This window comes from Pavona decussata, unplaced genomic scaffold, assembly GCF_977016875.1.
Source record: "Pavona decussata unplaced genomic scaffold, jaPavDecu1.1 SCAFFOLD_98, whole genome shotgun sequence".
Classification (NCBI taxonomy): domain Eukaryota; kingdom Metazoa; phylum Cnidaria; class Anthozoa; order Scleractinia; family Agariciidae; genus Pavona; species Pavona decussata.
The window spans coordinates 1,701,413-1,726,708 of record NW_028145514.1 but is presented as its reverse complement, the minus strand read 5'-3'; the positions used below and the strand labels follow the sequence as shown (position 1 = coordinate 1,726,708).

The following is a 25,296-nucleotide window of genomic DNA, read 5'->3' as shown; positions in this document are numbered from 1 at the left end:
CTAAGAATTTACTCAAATGAAAATCGCTCTAAGCCTATTATAAAACCGCAATAAAGAGTACATTTTTTTCCTTTATTCGTAATTAACAAACGGATAAAACTCTTTCTTTCTTTATTCGTTATCGATGGTTCAAAAGTGAAAAATACAGAGAGCTGTGGTTGTCTTTACAAGTGGTTATTCAGTGGTTCTCCCCCCAAACACGACAGAAACATTAACAAACATTAACAAGAACGCGTGGATACTTGTTCTGAACTTCCTAACAAATAGCCAGAATAAAATCAAATTTAGAACCGCATTATATAGGAACTGTATACACGAACGGTTACACCAAAATCAACGAGTAATTCAAAACAATTTCATCATAACTAAATTTTTGGAGTTCGCTCCTCGCAGTCATCGTCTCGTAGAGGAGACGACACTAAATATGATTCCAAGGAAAAACAGGCGAAGTATCAACTGAAATAGGCACACAGAGAAAATAGAATTTGACCGCGGTAACAAACAGCAGTCAACCATGTATATAATTGTACACTTGGATCGGAAAGAGTGTTCCATCTGGTTCCTTTGTGAGAACGATTTATTTCCTTTTGTTTCATGACACGACAAGGAGGATTTGCCACTCTCTTGGGCCCAACAATAAGCCACTTAACATGAGTGGGAAGTTTCAGCAACCGTTCATTGTGCTTCGAAGGACACTTTCAAGCTCCGTTTGTTTTCACTTTGCCCTTTAGTTGGCTGCAAGGTTTATTCTAAATTGCAGGATTACCGTAAATAAATCTGCTATGAAAACAACCAATGAAAAGTTCCTATCAAATCTCAAAAGGTTTACACCTCCAATTTATCGTTACTGCGCCTTTCAATCATATACGGTCTCCGAACTTCAACCACAATTAACGACTTGAGTGTTTTACTGTCGTTAATCATAATGACGGCGACAACCGGTTGACCTCAAAATACAGAAACCGACAAATGGGATTAAAATCCGCCAATCACAGCACACGAACGTGACGTTTTGACCCAGCTGAGCCAAACGTTTTTGTTTTTCTAAGAGGTCCGCTGCAGTGATTGACGGCAGTGAAAAGTGTAACGGCTGGTTGGATATTGAACTTCATAGTGCGTATGTTATTGAAAGGTGCAGTAATTCGTATGTTCTGTGTAAGAAGCTGAAATATCCCGGGTCCCATTTCGTACAAAAAGCCCCGAAAATCTCTGAAGCGGTCCTACTGTGCCATCACAAGCCAATTTCTAGAATACACCGTGGCCAGACAATCTTCCAAAATTCAGGGAACAGTTGCAGAAATAGTCCACTTATCACAAGTAGCTTATGAAACCTTGCGCTTTGGTTACGCTTGGCTCAGTAGACCTACTCAGAAGGGATGCAAAGGTCTTCATAATTTCATCAATCCAAGAACATTTTTGAGCGGTCGTTACACCGTAGATGCTCTTTACTGCCACATATTACACACGCCTTCAGCCCCCCGGGGCCAAATGCCCGGTGTGGTTGTACGACCGGCGGGGGTTCCGGCGATTCATCAGAGCTCCCATGACCCGCAGCCCCGATAGGCATGTCTCTTCTTTGGCCACCCTCACTGAAAGGGTCAGGCCTTTGCGGCTTACTCTGGACAAAATCGTCAAATCGTCGCCATTTGACTGCATGTCCGGACTGCCGCTGTTGTTGTTGTTGATGTTGTGGTGGCTGTTGCTGTTGTCCCATATTCCCTTGCCCTTGGTCTTCCCGTTCATCACTCCTCCAGTTCATGCTGGCATCAGCTCGTGTTGGAGTGTTTCGTGGCGTGTTGCTAATTGTCCCTGAAGGTCTGTTCTTTGGTTTGGCACTTAGCACCGTCATATGCATGGTCGTGTCACCCCCGTGGGTCGGGCGGGCGGTAAATCCTGGGGGAGGACGTGAAACCGTTTTGGACTGATTAGCCGGCTTCGCAGTGACTGGACTGCTTTTACTCGCTTCAGGTGAAGTATTTTTGAGCACAGCACTGTATGACATGGAACTCACAGGCTGAGTCTGTTCTTGGCTTGTTTCTGCAGAGGTGCTTACATTGACAGGCTCAACAGGAGCAGAAGGAAACGGGGCCGTCTTTTCAGACACATGACTTAGAGGGTCCATTACCACGTAAGGTAAATCGTCCAGAGGGCCCTCAGCTGACCGCCTTCTCTCAGCCCTGCTAACAAACTTGCGAGGTCCTCCCTTGCTGTACGGTGTTCCTTCGTATTCTGCTGGGTCTTTCTCAAGGCTTGATTTTCTTCTCGGCGCCCTCTTGTCTTGATTTCCACCAAGCATAAGTTGCTGTAGCTCCTGGTTCAGTTGATTTATTTCAATGTTTTGTTCGAGCGCTTTGGTTGGTGACGGAGATTTTGAGGCTTGTTTTCGTTCTCGGGTGGGATCAGCAGATGGTGACGGCTTCTTGTCTGCGCTGGGTCGTGAACTCGTCTTTACATCTTTCTCCAATAAACCTTGAAAAGTTAAACGACGAATGAGAAAGATGATGAAACGACAAGAGAAACGTATCGTTAAATGTACAAGGAGCTTATGATGAGCTCAGTGTAATAGTCGTTCTACAAAATTCAGGCTTGAACGGGATTAGAACCCATGCCAGCTTCCAATAGGCTTGATAGCTCAGTTGGTAGAGCACTGCACCGGCATCGCAGAGCTCATGGGTTCGAATCCCGTTCAAGCCTGAAATTTTTTCAGGCTTTCTTTTCGCAACTGCTTAAGTTGCGTAAATAACTGCGAGGATCTTCTTGTATTTAATAGATGTTGTTTTTTTGTTGTTGTCTGTGAATGAAGTCCTGAGGTGCGATCCTTGGCAGTGTTTGTCGATCCTAACTTTTTATGTCTGAGGAGGAAATCCTACAGTGTGAAAAACAGAAGCAAAACAGAAGTAATTTCCTTAGATTCAGGGAGATGTTCTCTAGCATTCTTCAAAAGAATAAACATCTCCAAGTTGAAGGATTTTATTCAACTAGCTGGTCTCGATCCGGCTAAGCTCTTCATCGAGTTTTATCGTCAGGTATGCTAGAATGTGAGACGAACAAGAAAATTCTCATACTGATAGTGTAAAAGGAGAACACTTACCTTTGTCTAGATACATTCTGATTTCTAAGATAACACCGGGAGGAAAACCCGCTTCCTGAGGAGTAACAAACGTTTTAAATTCAGTGCTCGATACTAAGTAATTAATGGTCCAGGTTTTCGTCCACTGGTATCTCCCGATTTAAAGTCATATCACATCTCACCCATACATTTGTTTCTCGATAAATCACAGGTTTGCCATCCTTTTTTAGGTGGTGGACTGTGCTGTAATTAAGTGGCTATGTCCGTTATCGAATCCTGAATTAACGACCCTCCCGAAAGTATCAACTGTCTTAAAGTAAAAATCTCAGAGGTAAGTTGCCTCTCGGCTAGTCCATGTCCAGCTAGGTCTCGGTAAAAGGAAAGCAAGGAAGGCTACTCATTACCCTTCAACCCCTAATATCAAAAAACAAATTACCCCATCTTGTCCCCATACTTTTCTTATAAAAGTACTGGGGAGACGTTAAAATATCAAGAAAATTCATCTTGGGTGACCATATCCTTCATTCTCATGACCTCACGGGTTGAATAAGCATTGATATTACAAGGAGAAATTTGACGCTGATTACTGTTAGGGCTTAAAGGGTTAAAATATTAATTATGCCGTGAAGCTAATGGTATGAGAAAGACAAACAGGCTTTGATAAAAACTATTAAACAGAGAAACTGCCTGGCCTGACATTAATCTATTTTAATTTTAAAGGGAAAACACCTTATGAGTATCTTCGTAGTAAATATTGTAGTATATGTTTTCGAATTATGACATGGGACATTTTACGTTACGCGTTTTAACCCCTTGATGCGCAACGAACCTTCATTCCCCCCCCCCCCCCGGGCATACTCCCTTGATCGGAATGAGGAATTTGAACCGGGTATTTTTTCGTCTAGCGGATTCGTACGTGTGTTTATCCTGGTTGTTGGGAGTTTTTTCAAGGACGTGATTTTGGCTTTGTGAGCGAATGGCTCACTCAAAACGGCTTTAAAATCGTTTTGTTTTTGAAGGTGTCATTAATACTATTTGCAAAGCAGGTTGAAGCTGAAAATTTGTCCTCAAGGAGAGGTCTTGGAGCACTTAAGGGTTGGCCAATTGAACAGCTTTATGGCCCCAGGAGGGGGGAGGGGGGGTGGGTGGGGGAAATTGAACGCTGTAATTTTCAAAAGTTAAAATGCTGGGTTGGGGTGGGGGAAGGGGGGGAATGTTAAAGATTTGAATTGATCGGTGGAAAGCACCGATATCGACATGCATATTCTCCCCAGTCATCTCTCTCTATATATATGGTACCAGTTCAGAGAAATTGTTTCAAAATCAAAATATTTTGTCTTTGGTGATCACTTCCTTTATTCTCATTAAGTGAATGTTTAATCATCCAATGACTGTAAGGAGACGTTATCTGAGCAGCTGAGGGTTAACAGCTATCCAAAAATAGAGACCCTCACCCCCCTCCCTTAAAGTAACGATAGTACTGTTGTTACAGGTTAATGTTCCTATTGTACTGACAGAAGAGGGTAATACGTTCCAGAACTTATTGGAAGTAGCAGAGATCATAGTCGAATTTCTGACTCGTACAATTAAACAGTAAAGCCACTCTCACCTGAAGTGTTTTCTTCAGTTCTTCCCAGTCAGCGGTCAGCAGAGAGTCCTGAAACGAATTAGTGATAATAGAGAAAAAGTATAAGCTTGGATGACATTAGGGATGACATTAGAGACCTTTAGATTCTAGTATGAGTACGAGTACGACTACGAGATTTGACTTCGAGTTTTTAGCGAAGTACTAAGAACAGATATATCTCAGAAAGTTTCATTTCACTCTTTACGAACGACGAACTTGACGCAGTTGGTTTGAATGATGATAGTTAAGTCCTTTCGTGTTTCCATAAAGACGAGATCACCTACGTTTCGAGGACTCGTTTTCGCCACTACGGGATTCTTACTAAAACTCGTAGTAAAATGACGACAGCTATCTCGTTTTCCCGCCAAAATGACACTGGTTCACCCGCGCGCGCTCTTTGTCTATTGTAGAAACTCGTAGTCGTACTCGTACTCGTACTAGAATCTGACAGTTACAGGGGGAAGGGGGGGGGGGGGGTGGGGCTGGTTATTAGAGAAGGGGACTTAATTTTACGGTATTTTTAGTGACCTCCATGGCCCTTCGTAGGTACATGCATGTCTAACGAAACGAGACAAATATTTTCCTGTAGTTATTGCCGACTGAGCGTTCTATATATCGGATTAGTTCACAATTTATTAGTTCATAATTACCTCTTTGTAGGGATACAGTGCTTAGGGGTCAATAGCCAAAAGCAAAACTCAAACTTACTCGAATGCAGTTGTCAAAGAACTTTGGAAGCAAATTCTGCAGTTTGAGATTCCTTAGCATTGATTTCACCCTGCTGTACGGATCCCATTCTAAACAGAACCAAGAAATAACATTCATATAAAAATGACATACACCATTACAAACTAATGTTAAGGATCATCAAGAAAGTGAGGAGAACGCGAAATTTTGAAAAATATTTGGTGCCACATTTTCATGACATTTGAATTGTTCACACAACTTTCATGTAAGAAGACTCCCATTTTGCATCATAAATCAAATTTCTACACATTAAATTTCATATATCTCTATACCTTCATTGCCACCCTGGTCTCCAGTCCCCTCCTGTTGCTGCTCTTCTGTGACGTCATTCTCGACCAACACTTCATCCTCAGGTAATTCATTCCCAGTCCCCTGCTCGTCCGAGTTCCAGCCTGATGCTCTTAAGAGCAAGATATCCAGCAATGTGCTTTTAACCGACCTGTAAGATGTAGAAGACACACGGTCAAACTCTCTGGAAAGGGCATCTGCTTGTTGGTGTAGCTCACTCAATTCACTGCGTAATCGTTTAAGAACTCATCCACTTTGCAGCCCACACGTGAACGAGACATCTCCGTTTTCAAATGTCTCTTTGGGCAGCTTTTTGAAAATCTCTGTAATTGGAGCGTTTTCAATCGTTTTTGCTGGCATTGGAGTGGACGGAACGAGTCCTAACCGGATAAAAAGATCTCCATTTTCAAATAAGACGACCGAAAACGGGTACGTGTGGACAATGCCCAGGTGTTTCTAATCTTCAAGTCTGTGGATGAAATCCTAAAGTGTGACCATTCAAATGAAAGCAACCGAGCAGTACTTTCCTTTGGCGCTGTAATAATACTCTACGAATTCGTTTTAGCTTTCGAGTCTGTGCATGAAATCCTTAAGTGTGACCACTCCAACAAAAGCTACTTAGGAGTTACTACTCAAATTAAAGACTCATAATTTTAGAGCAATTATACTAATTAAATTTGCTACAATATTTGACAGCGTACGTTACTTACACTGCAAGATCTTGTGACAGCACAAGGTCCCTGATTGTCGCAAAATATCTGGAAATCTCATTCCTGAGAATCAAGCAAGAAAGGAAAGAATTGGTTAGATTTTATACAACAAACTTAAGAAGTGCACTTGTTTCCGGTGAGCAAATTGGCAAAACCTGGAATTAACTTTGACGTTCACCGGCCAACTTTTTAAAGCAACTTTGACGTGTAAATGCAATTTTGATTTCTGGACCAAAAGTTCCAGACTAAAATTTATTTTCAATGTGACAAATTGGAATCTACCTCAATCCCTGAAATCCTGCATTGTATCTCCAAACTACTTGTTAGGTTTTGCTTTTTAAAACCTTTTTATTGAATTCAACTGTATATTAGGTTTTAATAAACAAACACTTTCTTTTGAAGGGGAAGTGTTCCTTTAAGCAAGAACTCGGTTCTTTCCTATTTGTAGAGTGCAGGTTAATTGGCATGTGAATGAAGTCATGATCTTCCAGGTGACGTTGGATCCATTTATCATTAAGTTATGGGGGATTTGTGCTGAGCAGAGCCAAATAATTAGGTTCAAATGTGACACGTGTCGTGCTAAAACTGCAACAAAGCTCAACAAAACAAGGTGAGAAACGAATATCATGATTCAGAGGCGATTTGGAAGACATAACATCAGTGAACTCAACAATTCATTTCGGTGAATATCTGTTCGGATGGCCTGAATCGCCTTAGAAATTCGAATTTAATCGTAAAGAAAATCTCGAGTTTTTTTTCTTTGCACTGGAAAACTAATTCCTTTCCTTATTGAAGGGGAAAATATGTCGTTAAAATGCAAAAAAAAAAAGGTTAGCTAGCATTTTCGTAAAGCCAAGAACAGCAAATTCAGGGGCATAGGGTTTTATGTCAATGTTCCTACACTGCTTCATAAAAATAATGCTCTATTGCTAGCAATCTAGCATTACTTTTAACTAATCTAGCATCACTATTGACTATTTAAAAGCTGTAACATTGTAGTATTATAAGCATTGTAATGTAAAGTGCATTAGATCATATAGCCATGTATTTTGCGCTATATAAATAATAAAGTTATGTTATGTTATTCAAAGATCCTGTGGGCATTTTGTTTTTGCAAGTGCAAGATTTCTTAACCTGAAAAAACTAAAAAGTACTTTAAATTTAATCAACAAACTGACCCTTCTGTTTGGTCGATAGTTGGTCCTGTGACGTTCAAAAAGCTCTTTAGGCAGACAGCATAAAGCCGGTGTATTTCCACCGATTCACCCTGAGTACAGAAAAACACGTTTGTGATAATTCTCCCCCTTGCACTTGACAACATTTAGAAGTACCATACTTTGTTAGAGAAAACAAATGCAGTGGAACACCATTTACTCAATGACATAATATCCCAAGATAATCAGATGAATGGGTCTTTAATTCAGACACTAAAATGAGTGTATGAGCTAAAAAAAACTGAGATGATACCAATTCTATTTCCCAGACAAGTGCTGGGCACTTTCTCATACAAAAATTTTCAGGCTGATCAGTAACTTTTAGCTTTTTCCCCATATCCTGGGCCCAGTGAAGTGGGGGGAGTACACCCCCTCCATACTCTGTGACTAAAGCTATCACAATGACACTTGGTGTATAAATAGTACATCCAAAGATAGCTCGTTTGAGGTCCGTAACAAGAGTTGATGACGTCACACGAGGGGGTTATTACATCATAATTGTCAAATGGTGGCCATCTTAGATCCACCATCTTGGATTCCTGGATTTTCCCAAATCTTCAGGAAAAGGATAAAGAGCAATGAAGATGCAAACAGAATTTTGCCATCTTTATGCGCCCAGTTTACCTGGTCAAATGATAGCCAATTGTGTAAACTGTTTGCAACTATACCATCTACAGATGACTTCAAGCTGCAAAACAAAATACAAAATTAATTAAAACAATGTATTGTAAGAACAATTTTGCTACCTGATCTGTTAGAGACACAAGATCCTGGATGGCTGCCTATCAGGATAAAATTTCAGCCAAATTTGTTATATCAGTGCCTTTCTAAAATGACTGAAAGTGGTTTTCTGTCATGCGATAATGTATATGATGGTCTTTATTATGTGACAGAATCTTGTGATAAATTGGTGGAAGGGACATCATTATCATCTTCAGTGCCAATTTATCTTGGCATTTACCAAGGTGAGAGTATGCCCTCCATCACAGAGAGGCTCTACAACAGCAGTTGCTGTGATTCTTCTGGTGTTGTGTTGTTTCATTCTAGTGCAGAACCTTTCATGTACATGTTAAAGACGTCCACCCTCAGTTACTTACAGTCCAAAGAAATACGGCACTCACACCCTAGACCTTCATAATTGACAGCTTTTTCTCTTTTGCTTTTAAATTTTTAATCTTTATAGGACTCCATCCTGTCCCTGATTATGAAATACATGGTACTTACCACAGAAAAATAGACACGGATGGAAGGATGCATGGATGAACAGAGGAGTGGGTGCATGAGTAGTATCTAATAATTACATGCGTACACTGAACTGAATATACACTGTGCATGTATGCATTTTTACATGTTCATTTTTGTACCACCAATTTTAGGGATTCATTTTTAACAATTTGCACTTATGCACATTTGTAAAGGAACAAGATCAAGCAAAAAAAGTGAAACAATAATTATTATCTATATTGCTTACCCTGTAGAATCAGTTTCAGTTAAAACTTCCAGATAGAGTCTACCAAGAAATGAAGAAAATCTGTGGCATCTTTTGTGGCAATCACTTATATTGCATTGCTGAAAGAGAGAGAAAATTAAAGAGTTGGAGCTCAAATGCCCTGGAAAAACAGGATGTGTGTGTGAAACAAGGGCAGCAGAAAAAATGATAGTTTGAAACATTATGCTATGTACAGTGTACAACAACTGTATTTTTATAATAACTATCAAAACCCAAGCACACTGATTGGCTCGTAGCTATTGTCTATTAGAGTACAGGCAATAAAAATGAGGTCAGATGTAACACACATGATTTCTCAATGGAACATAAAGCCAATTCTGCTCAATCATTGTGAATGTTATTGGAAAAAACAAAAAACAAAAACAAAAACAAAAAAAAACAAAAAAAAAACAAAAAAAAATCAACAGCATTTTTCTATGGCCTATACTCTAATGGAACATAAAATGATGCCGGAAAATGTTCAAAACTCAGCAGTGAAACTGCTCGCCTGCGGCTTTTGGTTACGCTTGATTTTTGAACATTTTATAATGCCATTTTATGGTCCATAAGGGTATAGACCATCGAAAACTGCCATCGATTTGTTGACTGTATGTGGGTTGATCCATCCTTGTATTTTCCAGAACACTGGTTAACAAAAGGAGCACCGTGATTTGTTTTACCTCCATTAAGCTGTCTTGGCACTGTGTCACTGTCTTGCTAAGAACATCACTTAGCTCAGGGGTACCCATGTCTAAGAACAACAACAAATGAACATCATGTTACATACTGCAGTTGTTCTATTTCTTGTAACCTCTTTCCAATTAATCATATCAGATTTGAACTTCAAATGCTGTAACCACTTCATCAGTGCCTTACAATCAATAAAACTATTTTTGTAGTATCATAAAATTATGTAAATTTGTGTTGAAAGTAAATGAAAAGTTGATGTTTTTTCTAATCCAGGTAGTGTGATTTCTAAGTACACCCTTTAACAAAGGCAAAGGGCCAAATTTTGTTCTGTGCCTTGATTAAGTGAAAACATTTTATTAAGCAGGTGATGACACCGAAAAAGTAGCTAAAATACAATGCAGTTTATTTTTACTGTTAAAAAACCTGAACACTTTTAATGAGATTCCTGCCAGTGAAAATGAAATCCAAGGTTCTGAGGTGATTTACACACTTCTGAACCTTACATGAATGTAAGTAATAGGAGTGAAAAGTGAGCAAAAAAAAAAAAAAAAAAATCTTTGCTCATGATGAGCAATCCAGAATCAATATCAATATGGGAAGTTAAAAATTTAAAAGAGGTGAACACTCTGCATTAAAGGTGAGCTTGAAATATCAAAATTCCATTCTGTGTCTTTTTTGCAGAAGAAAATAATATTATTTTGGTGTTGTGAGCAATAAAACAATAATGTTTGGAACTGTCTCAGGACTAATCGGTCTTATACTTGCCCATTGGAAGTTTGATGTTCTTAAAACTAGCAAAATTAATAAGCCAAAATATTTGTTTTTAATACACCCATTTTAAAAAGACTACTGATCATTGCAATCAGTGATTAGCTCTCAACAATGCGATTTGTAATGTAATTGAACTAAGTGAAGTGCAATTTGATCTGAAATCATACGCGTGATTTCAAAAATCAAATGACTGTGCAGCGCGAGTTCAATTTGAAATTGACGACAAACATGATTTCAGATCAAAATTACACAACACGAAGTTCAATTACCAATTTATTGTACACCTATTTTGAAATCACAGTTTTTTTGGTTCGTAATCTTCTTGTTAGTCATAAATATGATTGGTTATTATATTATTTTATTTCCAGTTTGATGGGCTAAAAAAAAAACCATGCGATTTAGAGCAAAAAAAATGGTGTAATTTGCACTCCACTTAGTTCAATTACCATTATTAAAAACATCAAATTTCTGCAGGCTTATTACTTAACAACCGAGAGTGAGGTTATAGGGAAAATCTCAAACTAAGGCCTTGCTGTATTCGCTCGGTCAATACAGCAAGGCTGACGATATTAAGTTGTTTATTATATGGCTTTCTTTTAAAATGAAGAAAGCTTTTCAATTCAAGCCTAACCCTAATTTGCATAATCCGTAATCGGCCGTGGGCATTATGGGTGGGTAATGCCCTGCTCTGATCTCACTCTTAGCCAATCGCAGCACATGTTATATATCTGCCACTACATGTAGCCTTAGGCATATAGCAATACAGCGTATCACCTGATAGTTCTATGTTGGAAACTCTCTTTAAACAGTATAACTAAACAGCTATAACAAAAATTTACCTCCAAGCATTGTGCACACTCTAACAGCAACATTGTCAAATTTGCTTCCATCCATGACTTTTTCAAGAAGCAGTTCTAAAATAATGGAAAGCTCTGAAATTCCAGGAAACTCCTGCGACAGTCTGCTTTCAGCAGTTATTTTCTCAAGTTCACGTGAATAGTCCTCCTCACTATTTGCCGACATTTTGTCAAGAACTTTCTTCACGTTCCGTTTAAACTTCCAGATTTTCCAGTCCAGCTCAGCTCTCAATGATTTATCTCTAGTAGTCTCACTTAATGGTTGCATTTTGAGAAATTCTGGTTGTGCAAAAGTTTGCACAGTCTGTTGCTGGTGTGTTTGTGAATTTGTTGGAAGCTCTCCTTTATTCACTGCATTTGTTTGAAACTGAGCAGCTATATGACTTCTTCCTAGTTTGGGGCTGAAGGTAAAGTTCGTAAATGGTGGCTGTTGATCATACTGCTGCAATAATGAGCTGTTGCTCTGTGGCAATGAGGTGAAATTCTCCATCTTGTGTTCACTGTCCATGGCTGTCGTGCCAGTCACTTTTGTTTGTGAATTTCTCATGTGAGGTGGTTGGTATTTAGAGGGTGATTCATTTTTCAGAAATGCTGAGTGAGCTAAAAAGTACAAATAAAACAAGAGGAAATCAACAAATTAGTATTGAATTAAATCAACAAGGAGGTACATTACTTGGGCACAATTAAGTCTCTGTTTCCTGGGCACATCAGCACTGAAGTAAGTGAGCCTCACTCAAAGGGTGGGCCCTTTCTTGATAGATGTACTTGACCGTGGCCTATTTCTAAAAAAGATCCAATCCAGGGAAAATGGCATTGACTCTAGGAGACTATAGCAGACCTGTTCAATCACACTCATGGCAAATGGTTTGTACACCGAAGAAAGGTTTAAAATTTGGCACAAAGTGACAACAAGCATGAGAGTAGAGTGTTGCAGCTGTATTGAAGTTCACTCTCGCCTATTCTTCTCCACAGCTCTTTGCCAGCCCAGGCAACTACTCTTCCAACTCCTACTTACAGAAATAATTTTCTTCACAAATTAGCCAGTATATTTAACAGTATTATTCCACAAGTGCGCGTTGGGTATGAGATGATAGATAGCTGACGAGAGTTGGCTATAATCATCTCATATCCAACAAGCATGAGAGGAATAATTGTTTTATTAAAAATTCATTTAATATTGCTAGATCTTGCTGATTTTGCTTTGCAAAAACAACCAAAAGACAATTTAATGGTCGCTTCAAATAAATCTATGTATACCACAGAGACACTAAGATAATAAAACATCTTGACAAATAGGACATACATAAGGTTGAACAATAGCTTTTTTTTTTAATCTACAGACAGCAATCTTTGAGGAAATTGCATGCTATCTCGACCTTATAGCTGCTTAACTTCTCTGCAACAGTACCACATGTACATGTACAGGCTGTATGTCAGTTATCTCACCATTTGAAAGACCTGTGTCTTGCCCCTTTGAGTGACTTAGAAACTCCATTGGACTTGCCAAACGAGGTCTAGCCATACGCAGAGCTTCAACAGGACCTGGATCAACTTTCTTCAGGTTAAAAGTCTCAAGGTTATCATTTTCCGTTCCCTGTGCAAGCAAGTTTGGGTTGGGTGGCAGAGGGACATTGCTCAATGAAATATCAATCGTGTTGTGGTTTGATTCATCATGGTACATCTGTGAAGGGCTAAAAACTTTGTTCCCAAATGTACTTAAACTGGAAAGTGATTCTTGTTCTTTTGATGCAAAAGATGAGTTACTGTAAGCACTTCTTTCTGTGCTGAAATGATCATTTTTCCTATCTGTAGCAAAAGCGCTGCTTGTTTTCCATAATGGCTGTTGTGATGCTGGTGGCTGGTGTGTCAGTAAGTTCCACTGTTTGTCCATTATTTTTTGTTGCTCAGAATTTAACAATCTGTGAAGAGAAAAAAAAAAGGAACTGTTTCAAAAGTCCGGCTATAATTTACAGGGCGGGGGTAACTATTTTACAGTCACTGTGCAGTGATTTGGTAAAAGTTTACATGTGCAAGATATCAAACCAGGCAGAAAAGGTGGAAAGGGGGGAAAGAGATTAATGTTACTTTATGTACATACTGCTGAACTAAAATTCCTTGTGCCTCATTACCAATTCAAATTAGACTGCATAGCAAACGTTTTTTTGAGACATCCACAAAAAAACAAAAACAAAAACAAAAAAAAAAATTTCATAATTACTTTGTGTTGTAACCATCATTTCTATTCTCTGTTTCATAAGATCCTGTACCAACACCATCAGCTGAACTCTAAAATAAAACAGAAAACGGATAGTCATGTTTATTACTGCCATAGAATTTGTCGAGCAATCAGAGTTGTACACTTGGCATTCAATTACAAGACATGCTTCTTCAACATGGTGAGTAGTGAAAAGCAGTCATGGTCCCAGCATGCAATGCGCAAGGCTCAAATGATTGACAAAAACATAGATTGGTCTAATCCTACAGTTACCAAACTTTGACTTAGAACATGCAGACTGTTTATTTTTTTGTTGTTTTTTCTAAACAATAATGTTAAAGCATGTTTCAAATGCTACAGCTGGGGTAGTCAAGTTGTTTCCTTGGACAAGAAATATTAACCATGTTTTGGATCATTGCCATAAATGGGGGTACACCTATTTCCCCTGTTTCCATTTTAAATTGGTTGGAAAAGTCAGATAAGCGCTTTTTTAACAAATTAAGCAAGGACAAAGATCACCCTTTATTTCAATCACTCCCTACAGTACGATCAATCCAGCTACACTTAGGCTTAAAAGGATCAAACCTACTTTTCCATACTGCAATACTGAGCACTTTAAAAACTCTAACTTTTAAATAGACTTAGTTTTAATATAATCTGGCTATTAGTAATTGATAGACATAAAATGTTAATTTTTGCGCCTTTGGTTTTTTTATTCACTATGTAAAACTTGATGTATCTTTATCAGTGAAATAAAAATTAATGATTAAATGTTAATTAATTAATTAATTAATCCATACTATCACTCTGCAAGTCACGAGTGGGTACCAGTGAATCATTTGGGAACATCCTCCCCCCCCCCACAAAAAAAAGAGGGCAAAAATGGGGGTGGGGGGGGGGGGAACACTGCCATGGACTCCACGTAGCATATTATCTTTAAAATAGCAGTAAGTATTACCAATTATTATGATATTAAAAAATTAATGGATGAGAAACCAGGATTATACATATTAACTTAAAAAGCTAAAAAAATGCTCTCTGGTTTAAGAAACAAGGTTTTAGCTACCACCAACAAAGGCTACAGTCTGGTGGCCCAAAGCTCATTTCTTTACTGTACATGGAAGATGTTTTTAACATTACTTAGCTTTTAACCAGTAATCCAATTAATAATGTTGCTTGTGGAAGTGTACTGGTTGGTGGTCAATGCACCAGACTTTTAATCTGGTCCTTGGCTCAAAGATCATAGAATTGGTGGTTTAAAGCTAGGGAATGGTCTCTCCAAATTTAAGTGGTGCTGTTTTCTCTGAGTCAAAAGACAAGAATATAACTCCACATTGTCTCTCTCTACACAGGGCTATACAACAATGGGTACAGGCAAAAAATAAATAAATAAATAAAAACTGGTATGGGTATCCTAACTCCTGCAGGATTGACTAGCATTGTATGCAGGAGAAGTGATTTCATGCTACTGAGCCGAGTTAAGCTCCGGCTGAAAATGTCACATACAACTTTATTTACATGGTTTTCATTAATTTTTGTGGTAGGAGGGTTGTTAGTGGTAAGTACACAGGCACCACTCATTAATTTGTTTTGTTTAAACTGGCTTAAAATTTATCCAAAGGTAGGCACCTTCTTCAGGGTAAATGGGTGCCTGAGTACCTTGGTCCTGGCTTCTAATAAACCCTGTATTTACCTTTTACCTTCAACAGCTTCACACTCATTTAAATAAACTAAATTTTACTGCTGACTATGTTAACTGCTTGTTGCCTGAATACAACATTACCTACATGCACTGTATGACTGAACATGTTGTATACTAAAATAAATAACATTGCTATCTTGATGGATACAGTGTAAGTACCTGTGCAAGGCCTTCAGAGATGAGTATGTCACTCACTGCAACTTTCTGTCCACTACTGTTTCTATGTCAAAACAAAAAGTCAATAAAATGATAACTTAATATCCTCTACCAGGTAAGGTTAGCACAGTAGTAGGGCACCTGACTGCAGAGTTAAGGGTAGCTATGTAGGTTTGAGTCATTACTTAATATTAATTAATCTATTTTTTTTTCATGGAGATTTACATACACGTACTATATGAAGACTGCACAGCAGATGGAGCCAACTACCCGCTTAATACAGTTTGTGAATTAGTGCACAAAACCTTGTTCTAGATACCCCAGTGTAGGAAATGAAATACTGCAAGTCACTTTTGAAATCCCCTACAATGTCATGGGCTATCGAGCAGTGACTTTGTGCGATGGCCAATTACAGAATGTACTCAGATCCTGGTATGCCGTTGGTTGTCTAGAACAAGGATTTGGGTGCCAATTCGCATGGTATTTACTGACGGTTGATTCCGTCTGCAGCGCAGGTTATGTACTCGGCTGTGTTTATGAAATTTCATTTATCTGTTTAAGCAGGAAACTAACCTTAGATATAGTTTTCCCCTGAAGTTGTCTGAAAAGCGAATTGTAAGCTTGTCACTCATGGAAGAAACAAGCTCACTAAATCTCTTGTTTGCTTCATTGGACCAGCTTTCACCAACCTATTGTACAAATTAAAAAGGTATCATCCAAATCATTAAACACAAATGGATCATCAATAATAATCAAAGTTACCCAAAGGCTCACTAATTAATTTTAAGAATGATTAGAACTATTTACGCATTCCATGCGCGGTAGTCTCACATGGCCACGAGACCCCATCAACTGAATGTTGATTTTACAGCAGTGTGATGAATGTGTGTCTGTGACTGATACTAAACTAATATTTGAGTCATTAAGTTTTGAGTTGCATGTTGCAATTTGATGTACAAAGTTCACCCAGAATAAACTGAAAACTTCTGCAAGCAATGGTTGACACTATTGTTAATGCCAAGGTCCCATCAAACATACTCAGCCATCATAGGTGTTAAAGTCCTCTGCATAAAAGCCTGACAACTAGCAATATTTTTTTGCTATCTACTGTAGATGTACGGTTTAATATTTGCTGCTCACTTCACACTAACTGCACACTGTGGGACTTCATTGGTCTCTGCCAAAGCAAGAAAGCTTGGCTCTTGCTGATTTCTACTCTTATCATGCTGCCTAAAGTACTTGCAAAAACTGATTTTTAGAAAGTTGATCAGATAATGTAGCTTTCAGCCCTTCATGCAGTTTGTACTTACAGGTCGAAGCCCCTCCAAGGTTATATACTGCGCCATTGCTTGACGAGACAAGACATCTCCAGGAGTAGAATTACAGAGTCTGTCCAGTGAAACACACTCTGATTGTCCATAATCTAAGTAAAATATGTCCACCATGCTTTTGAAAAAGAAAACAAAACCATCTGTTATTGACCCTTACTAAAACAACAAAACAATACAGCAGAATTCAGAAAAACCTTTTAAGGATTTCTACTGTAGACTGTATGACTGTACAAACATACTTTATCGTGGGAAGGGGGAAGCAAGGATGGTCTGAATACCCTACATGTACTTCCCAAACTACTCATGTTTTGCATATTTGACCAAAAACACAACTAGTCTTTATCTGGGTTTCACTGCATAATTATTAACACTCTGTAGGTGAGGAAACTTGTCCTTTGTGTTCATGAATAATTTACAAACTTTGAGAGTAGTTTTTGATGTTTTTGAACACTTTCTCAAAACTTTCTAGCAGGATTAACACTGTAGCTGGTCAGGACACATCCATGCTTATGATTCCGCCTCTTAAAATTCTTGACAAAAAAATTAAAAAAATACTGATAGTAATGTTAAGTAATAGTTTTGTAAAGCTTGTATAATAGAAGTAAATAAAATATTACTGCTTACTCATTGCTGAGCCGAGTAACCTGGGCTCTTCTCCACTGTAAAGTGTCTCTGTGTTTTACACACACTGGCTGGCCAAACGGAGGAACTTTCTGGACACTGGACTGTTGCTGCTCATTACACCAGGAATTCAGTGCCAACATATAGGTATCAAACTGTTTTAGTTCATCTAAACTACCTAAAAAGTCCAGAATGAAGACAAGTCAAATTAAAAAATTGAAATACACTGTACATGAAATATTGATGTTAAACTGAAAATAACCGAGTTAACCAACAACAACAATAATAATCATCATCATCATCATCATCATCATCATCATCATCATCATCATCATCATCATCATAATAATAATAATAATAATAATAATAATAATAATAATAATAATAACCATGAAGTATGGTCCCTTGAGGTGGGAACTGAAGGAGCAATATAAAGGATGCGAGGTGCACCAATATAATATTATCATGGATATACTAGGCGGCTGGTTGAAAGAGACAGAGATTAGTGTGCGATCACTGGTTTGGCGAAAGACTATTCAAGTCTTAGAGAGAATGCAGAGGGCAGTTTTATCAGCGATGCTGAACATTGCAAGAACTTTCAAAGTAGTAAAATGATAATGCTATATTATACCAAGATTGATAGACCACCCATGAATAGTTATTTGTATGAGTTTTAAACTTTCAGACATCTAACCTATGACTTTGACTATGACTTTTATATATGTATACATATTTTATTGATTTATTCACGTGCTATTATAAGTTTTGCTTGGCTCACAGGTTATGCTACGCACCCTGTGTTGCTCTATGATACAGTGCATACAGATAGTTTTACTGTGCACAATATTAATAGTTTATTGATATCCCTCTTGAAGCCTAAAGGCTGAATTACAAGGATGGTCAGTGACAATAATGCAAGACACTACGGTATAAAGACAGTCAAATAAATAATTACATAAATATGATTAAAAGCGTTAAATAACAGAGAAAACATAACAGAGAAAAGGATTACAACTGGTCTCGATACTTAATGGTGCAGAAATCTGCGAACCGCTTTGTCTTGGAAACAATGTGCACCAGAACACATTTACCTGATCGGAGGCAGTATGGCCTGTCAATAATGACACACGAGGAATTAATGGCTTGAGAACAGGATACAACAGGCAGTCACGCTTGATAAAATTTGTGAGAGCTTCTTCCCTTCTCTGGGAAAGGGCAGTAATGCCAGATTGAATTAGGGCATCGTCATAGTGACAGTTCGGCAGAATGATGCGTAGGGCCCTTTTTTGTACAGATTCTATAGTGTCATCTAAGTACTTTGGCAGGGCTGCCCAAACAGGGCAGGCATATTCTAGTACAGATTGTACAATGCTACAGTACACTTGCACTAGCTGCATGATAGTGAGGCCACTCTTCTTAAGCGCGTGCAGTGCATACAAACGCTTGTTGGGCTTTTTGACTATAGTGCTCTATGTGTTAATGTTCTATGAAAGATCTTCAGAGATATAGACACCCAAAAGCTTATAGATGTAGGTCACAACATTAGTATTGGTAGTCAGTAGTTATAAATAACAGTCATGCAGTCAGTCAGAGGTTGGGCAAAGTTCGTATCTGGGTGGAATTTCTGTGGAATTTTGTGGGTTTTTGGGGGGAGGTTCTCCTCAGAATTTAGTTCTGTTCGGTTAATTATTTCTTTGAAACATTGCTGTGAAATGTTTTGCATTTCATACTACTGCATCTACCCGCTGATACAGGTACAGGTGTAACACTCAATTTCATTAAGAAAATCACGGAAACAAGCCTTAATAATTAAATTCTAGCCATCCTTTCATGGATGAAGCATTTGAAAAATATTTTTATATCAGACCTGTTAGCACCATCTCAGCTGTTAACTCAGCTGCTGGAGTTCAAGTCAACAAACATAGCAGCTGGAATCATAGCTCATGAATGTGCACTGTAATTGATAGATTTCAGTCCACTTTATGTTTGTATTTTTCATAGTGCACTACTGTAATGGACTTGAAAACAGGGTTTAACTCTAGTTGCCTTTCTTCCAATTAAACTGTCAATTGTGTGGAAAGAGTTCAAATTTATTTAGTTAAATTCAATAGTAATTATTTTGCACTTCCAAGCAATAATTTTAGCAGTGGCAATTGAGCCCAACTAATAACTTTCTCGTGGCTTACTTCTAATTACAGTACAGTGTCAAGTGTGACCTCTTCTAAATAATTTATTATAATTTAATCCATTCCAAACATGGTTATTACTGAGAGTCAAATTTGAGCAGTGTGCAGTGATCTACTCACCCCACCACTTTACTTGATCTTTTTAGTTGGCTTCGTGAAGCTACGCATGCATTCTGATTGGCTAATATGTTTGAAATCAACTGAATTAATTGAAAGAGTTCACATTTGACACTCTGTACTGTAATCAGAAGAACATGTAAGCCCTTGGCAGGTGATCACTAAGCTCAATTTCAACCACTCATTTAGGTCCAATTTTTCCAGGCTCATTTCCACAAAATTTGGGTGGTAATTGAGCCTAGTGATCAGTACACAATCACATTGTTCATTAACATCCCCTAGCCTGGATACCAGCGGTGATATGGGTCATTTTTTCATCTTAAAGATAACCTGAATAAACAGATCGGTTGAAAGAAGTGCGCTGTGAGAGTATTTATAACTCGGTTGAAAGGATAGGGCAATTTTGAATTTTAGCACTAAGAGCCAGGTTTCCGGAGGATGCCGCTTTGCGGTTGTTTAATACTAATGATATGGTTGACAAAGACATTCTTTGTTCCGAGATGTTGAGTCTTGGTTACGCCATTATGTAGATAAACTGTAGATCCAACTTACCAGTCTGAGCCCAGAAATGTTCCACATCAATTATATGCGTGACTCTTATATGTGTTTCACTTCTGGAATTGTCAACTGGTTCCTGCTTAATTTCAACCTCCCAATTTTCTCTTGTCGAACGCGGGAAGACAGTGGAAGAAGACCCTACTCTAGTTTCGCCGCTCGTTTTCGAGGCTTCCCATCTCGCTAGAGCTCCTCTACCCCTTCCACGGCCACTCATGTTTTCACCATTTTCTTTTCATGCCAGGATTGACTAGCTTTGGCGATCAAACTGTTTCTTTTTCAACGCGATTCCCAAACTACCTATGAGGATAACACGGCCCGAGGGTGATATGTTCCAGGCGTTCTTAGTCGTCCCATGTGGCAACTGGGTCTCAAAACCGAGAGCACAACCTCGTCCCCAGGATTTTGCGACATTCAAAATGGCGGTACGAAAACACGTTGTATTCATCCAGCCACTATTTATTTGTTTTCAGTGGCAAAAGAAAATTGGATACGATGAGGCCTAGGAGTGTCGGCTCCGATGATGCCCTCCAACAAAATCGGTAAGCTTATTTGCAGTTATTTGAAATTGCAAAAGGAGGGCCTTTTTCGACTCTTCGTTCCCAGAGCCCGCGTTACCCTTACCCAGTGGAAAAGGGTAACGCGGGCTCTGGGAACGAGATTGACCCTTAATTAAGTAACCATCTAGTGAGTGTTACAAAGGAAGAGACAGGAAGCGGAAGTAGATTGTACAAACCGGAACTGGACGCTAAGCCCCTTTCATCCCCATGCCATGCCCCCCCCCCAACGCACCCTTCCCCCGACTAAACTTCTGTAAACTTTCTAAAAATGTTGTGACATGTCATTTATAACCAAATATACTAGCTATAGCCTAACGTTTTGACTTTCCGAACTAGAGTTTCGCTGCTAAGGCTTGATGAAGTGGTAACTGGTAAGAGCTTGTTTTGTTATTCGAAAACTTGTATTGTTTTTTTGGTTTTTTTTTGCAAGGAGAGAAAAGAAATCGATACTACTGTGAAGAACACTGAATTATTTTTTAACTTACATATAATTACCGTAGCGAACTTCATACTAGAATTTCGAAAGTTATCGACCCCAGTTATCCTTGCTTTAAGGTAAAACATAACTGCTTAATATTACACTTGCTAATGGTTCTTCTCTCCAAGACAAAAGTTGAAATTAAGAAAAAGTTTCATGAAGTTTAACGCCTTTTTAAACAACCTAAGACACAGTATGGTGCACTTTGCAATGTAACTTTATTTAAAACTCACAGAACTTCTCTTCAAATGATTTGTATACAAAGATCTGTAACCTTTGTGACAGCACAATAACGGAAAAAAGTCAAATGAAATATTTTCTTCGTAAATCGGTCTTGCCGATATACTGTTCCGAACTCCATAACTAGCTGGATGTATTCAACAGGCTTCAAAAATGTGCAAATTGAAATGATAACAAATTGAAACTAGTCTGAAACCTTCATTAACAACCATGTTAACTACAAACGGGTGAAATTCATGACTGAAACGACTGTATGGGCACACAAGATCAACTTGTAATTTTAGTTTTGAATTTCGTCTCAGTCAGAAAACTCAGCTTCGATGCTCCCGGAAAAAGCACCCTAAGTTAAAATCTCGCTATTTTAAGCACTGAAATTTGTAAGTACAGAAATTGCGAAATGTTGTTTGGCAATCATATCCACTCTGCCAAAAGTGCCACCACCATGAAAATATGTCTGTAAAAGTGTAAATAATCCCGACCGATTTCTTGCGGGCACCTAGGTAAGCTTAACAAGCTTTGCTAACCTTAAACTTTGGATTCCAGGAGCATCAAAGCTTTTTATCTGTTTGAGACACGTTCAAAATGTTCAAAAAACGGACGAACTTTATAGGGAAGTCTTTGCAAAAAGAACAGTTCCTTATCCTCATCGGCATCCACACCTTGAAGCTGTAAAATCTGAAATCACCTGGTATACAAAGTTTCCACTACCAGGAGGAACGTTTTTCCTCACCCTTAGTCCTCTGTATTCAATTGGCACACAGCGTGGCCTCCGGGTGGTCAAACCCCTCACTCGCGCCAGCTCCAGCATCCACGCGTGTGTAGACATGTAGCTCACTCGCGAGTCCACGCTAACAGTCGAGGAACAAGACCCACAGCACACACCCAGGTCAACAGACCCCCTTGGGCTCACGAACCTGTTCGATAATCCTAGCTCTGCAAAAGTCTTGCGGAAACTGATACGACTGCAGGTACATGGAGTACCGGTGCGGAGCTTGTGGGCAAGTGCTTCATTAGCGCTGGGATTTGGGCGTGTCAAGAGTCTGTTATTGGTTGTGTCTTTGAAGTAAACAACGAGAAAAACTGGTCCACTTTGCGCCCATTCTCTATCCTTGATCATTGATCTCCACTTCCTAAGAACCCGCTTTCTCGATTCCGTGCGCAGGGAGTTTGAAACGTTAAACACAATGTTCAGTTTTCCCGCGGGATTCTTTCCTTGAAGTTTCCAATCATCGAAGACGCGAGACACATCGTACAGGTCTGTGGTACTTGTGTTCTTTACTGGTAAATCCTGCGTGTTCGATACCAAACTAATTCCGTTTTCGTTCCCCATGGTGATATCAGTGACCTTTTCGCTGTCAGGAAATTTAACCACGGCCAGATAGACTTTGAAGCTGTTGGCGATAGACGAGGCATCAAAGACAGTGCTGAGGCTGTTTTTGACTGTCGCATTTGTGTTTCGACGAAAGAAATCTGAAATTAAATTAAAACAAACCTTAGTTCAGGAAACGAAAACTAAGTTTTTGGCATATTACATTATATCAACTCAACTGATAAAACAAACATTCGTTACACAAAAACGATGGCTTTTAACGTACCTTGATCGAAGACAAAACGGACGTTTTCCTCCTGAAAAATGCCAAGGTCTTGAGTGAGTTTGTCCATGTAGTTGTCAAGCTTCCCATATCTTCTACTACTGGATGACTTAGCAAGGCTAACGGTGAGCCAAACAAAAAACAGAGTGATGAACGACTTCATTAATGCTTGATACATAGTTGAAGAGGACGAGATGTCAGTCTATCTTAATTTGCAGCAAGTCTCGAATGCCAAGCTGAGCAGCAGAAATCCGCCTTTTAAACATTTTTGAGATGTCAATCATTTCAAGTTGGCGACAGAGAGAAGGGGACTGCTAGACCGGATTCCAAAATTTCGCGTCAATGTGGAGCGACAGACTGGAGTTCAAGGAATCTAGGGGAAAACGATAAAAATCTAAAGTAGAAAAGAACCACTTATTCTAATGATAACTGAAAAATCATTGTAGCAACGACTTTTTTCTAAACCTTAATTCAAGGAAGGTAGGCCAAGTTTTCCGCACACAGACGACGAGAAGAAAGCTTTTTGCTCAGTTTAAAGGCAAGTTTTGATCCGTCCTAAGCCCCGACTCAGTACGCAATTATACCACATGACGACAGCTAAAGAGCCGGGAAAACTGTCTCGCCGGTTGCAGTCGAGATATTTTGGCTATTAAAGAACAGTTCAGTATGTAAATGTTTCCCATAACAGTCTAATAACAGCGACAAAGACTAAACAATCCAAACATTTTCAAACTTTTTGGAGGACATAATGATATAACAGAAAACAATATTTCACGCCGAAATGATTTGTGTTTACATTTTCTTTGACTTTAACACATTATTTTTAGCTGCGAAGCTGACTTTTCGAGCGTCGAAGATTCGAGACGCTCTGCCGAAGTCCAATCTTTACACTGATATAACGCAGTTGATAAAATCCAACATTTATTTCGAAAGCCGCGTACACATAGTCGGTTGGCAGCATGTACAGATTTGTTACTTTTCAGTATTTTACCACATTTTAACAATAAAGAGTCTTTCTGTCGGACAAAAAGCTTTGTATTTTTTCTCTGCTTTTAAACGACAATTTATGATTTACCCTGTAAATTTTACCAAATGGTTTAATATTTTACTCAAAGATGGGTAAAACCCAACAAAAACATAGCCGGAAAACTACTTACTTCATGAATGGTAATCGACATACGTTCAGGGTCAATGGATGTTACAACTGATGTGACTTTTGTGCGTGACATTTTTTCCGTGCAAAAGTTATGTAGAACAACTTACATTTCCATTATATCATTATGAGTATAAAATCATCTAAAAATAATTTGTGTTCAAAAATATTAAAGCGACTTAAATTCCTGGAGGTTCATTAAGCTGTGCGTATTTGAAAAAAAAATCTTCATGTGTTAATATGCGATCAGGCTCTGTTTCGGCGTTTCGCTTGGTAAAACATTCCCACCGGAAACGAGAAGCAAAAAATAAAAGAAAAACAATCTTAGCCAGCGACCACACAAGAAGAAAAGCAGCGCTGCTAAATTGAACGCGATCACTTGTTAGCATTTTCCTGTCGCCGAGAGAAAAAGGTGAAAGTTCTTGAATCCTTCCGTTTGTTGATTTCGCCTTGGTAAACCATTCCATCAAAAAACGCGAAAGGAGAGCGACGGCTGGATTTGGACTGGTCGCAGGCTATTGTCGCCAACGATTAGCTGAGACAAACGGGCTAGCTTTCGACTTCTTCATAGTCTCTGCTCTATTTTAAAATGTAGGGATTAATATTCAAGAAATACGATCAGCTGAGAGATGGAATAAATTTATCGTCAACTATGTATTCGAGGAGATCAATACTGACAAATGGAAACTGACATAGACGGCTAACACCATAAGAACAAAGCGATCTTGGTTAAAATATGGGCTGACTTAACTGAAAACAATTAAATCTACAGTACGTGTCCAGGAAAGCAGTTGTGCCATCATTATAACAGAAAGATAACATGTGACTAGCACAAAAAATAATTAAATAATTAATTAATAAGGCAAAAAAAAAAAAATAAATAAATAAATAAAAGTAAAAAGCAGTTAAATCGCAAAAGTGTTTATC

The 25,296-nt window shown here is 38.6% G+C and overlaps 2 protein-coding genes across 4 annotated transcripts; both read right to left on the bottom strand.

Moving 5' to 3' along the window:
- Positions 1 to 563: 563 nt before the first annotated feature.
- Positions 564 to 20,692, bottom strand: LOC146472592 (uncharacterized). 3 transcript variants are annotated; one of them, XM_085119337.1, is made up of 18 exons: positions 20,344 to 20,692; positions 17,492 to 17,666; positions 16,847 to 16,982; positions 16,110 to 16,225; positions 15,540 to 15,600; positions 13,682 to 13,749; positions 12,910 to 13,382; positions 11,446 to 12,063; positions 9,826 to 9,896; positions 9,128 to 9,225; positions 8,281 to 8,344; positions 7,621 to 7,709; positions 6,443 to 6,505; positions 5,717 to 5,883; positions 5,406 to 5,494; positions 4,680 to 4,727; positions 3,092 to 3,146; positions 564 to 2,469 (listed from the first exon to the last, which is right to left on the bottom strand). In XM_085119337.1, exons 1-18 carry the CDS (start codon positions 20,561 to 20,563, stop codon positions 1,400 to 1,402), a joined length of 3,681 nt encoding a protein of 1,226 aa, XP_084975463.1. In that variant the 5' UTR covers positions 20,564 to 20,692; the 3' UTR covers positions 564 to 1,399. The 3 variants fall into 3 exon arrangements, with proteins under 3 accessions (XP_084975463.1, XP_084975464.1, XP_084975465.1); XM_085119338.1 differs by having other exon boundaries at positions 15,540 to 15,594; positions 20,344 to 20,676; XM_085119339.1 differs by lacking the exons at positions 16,847 to 16,982; positions 20,344 to 20,692 and having other exon boundaries at positions 17,492 to 17,622.
- Positions 20,693 to 21,583: 891 nt separating this feature from the next.
- On the bottom strand, positions 21,584 to 23,781 carry LOC146472591 (uncharacterized). Its single transcript, XM_085119477.1, has 2 exons — positions 23,220 to 23,781; positions 21,584 to 23,094 (listed from the first exon to the last, which is right to left on the bottom strand). The coding sequence occupies exons 1-2, from the start codon at positions 23,392 to 23,394 to the stop codon at positions 22,268 to 22,270; spliced, it is 1,002 nt and encodes a 333-aa protein (XP_084975603.1). The 5' UTR covers positions 23,395 to 23,781; the 3' UTR covers positions 21,584 to 22,267.
- Between the last annotated feature and the right edge of the window lie 1,515 nt (positions 23,782 to 25,296).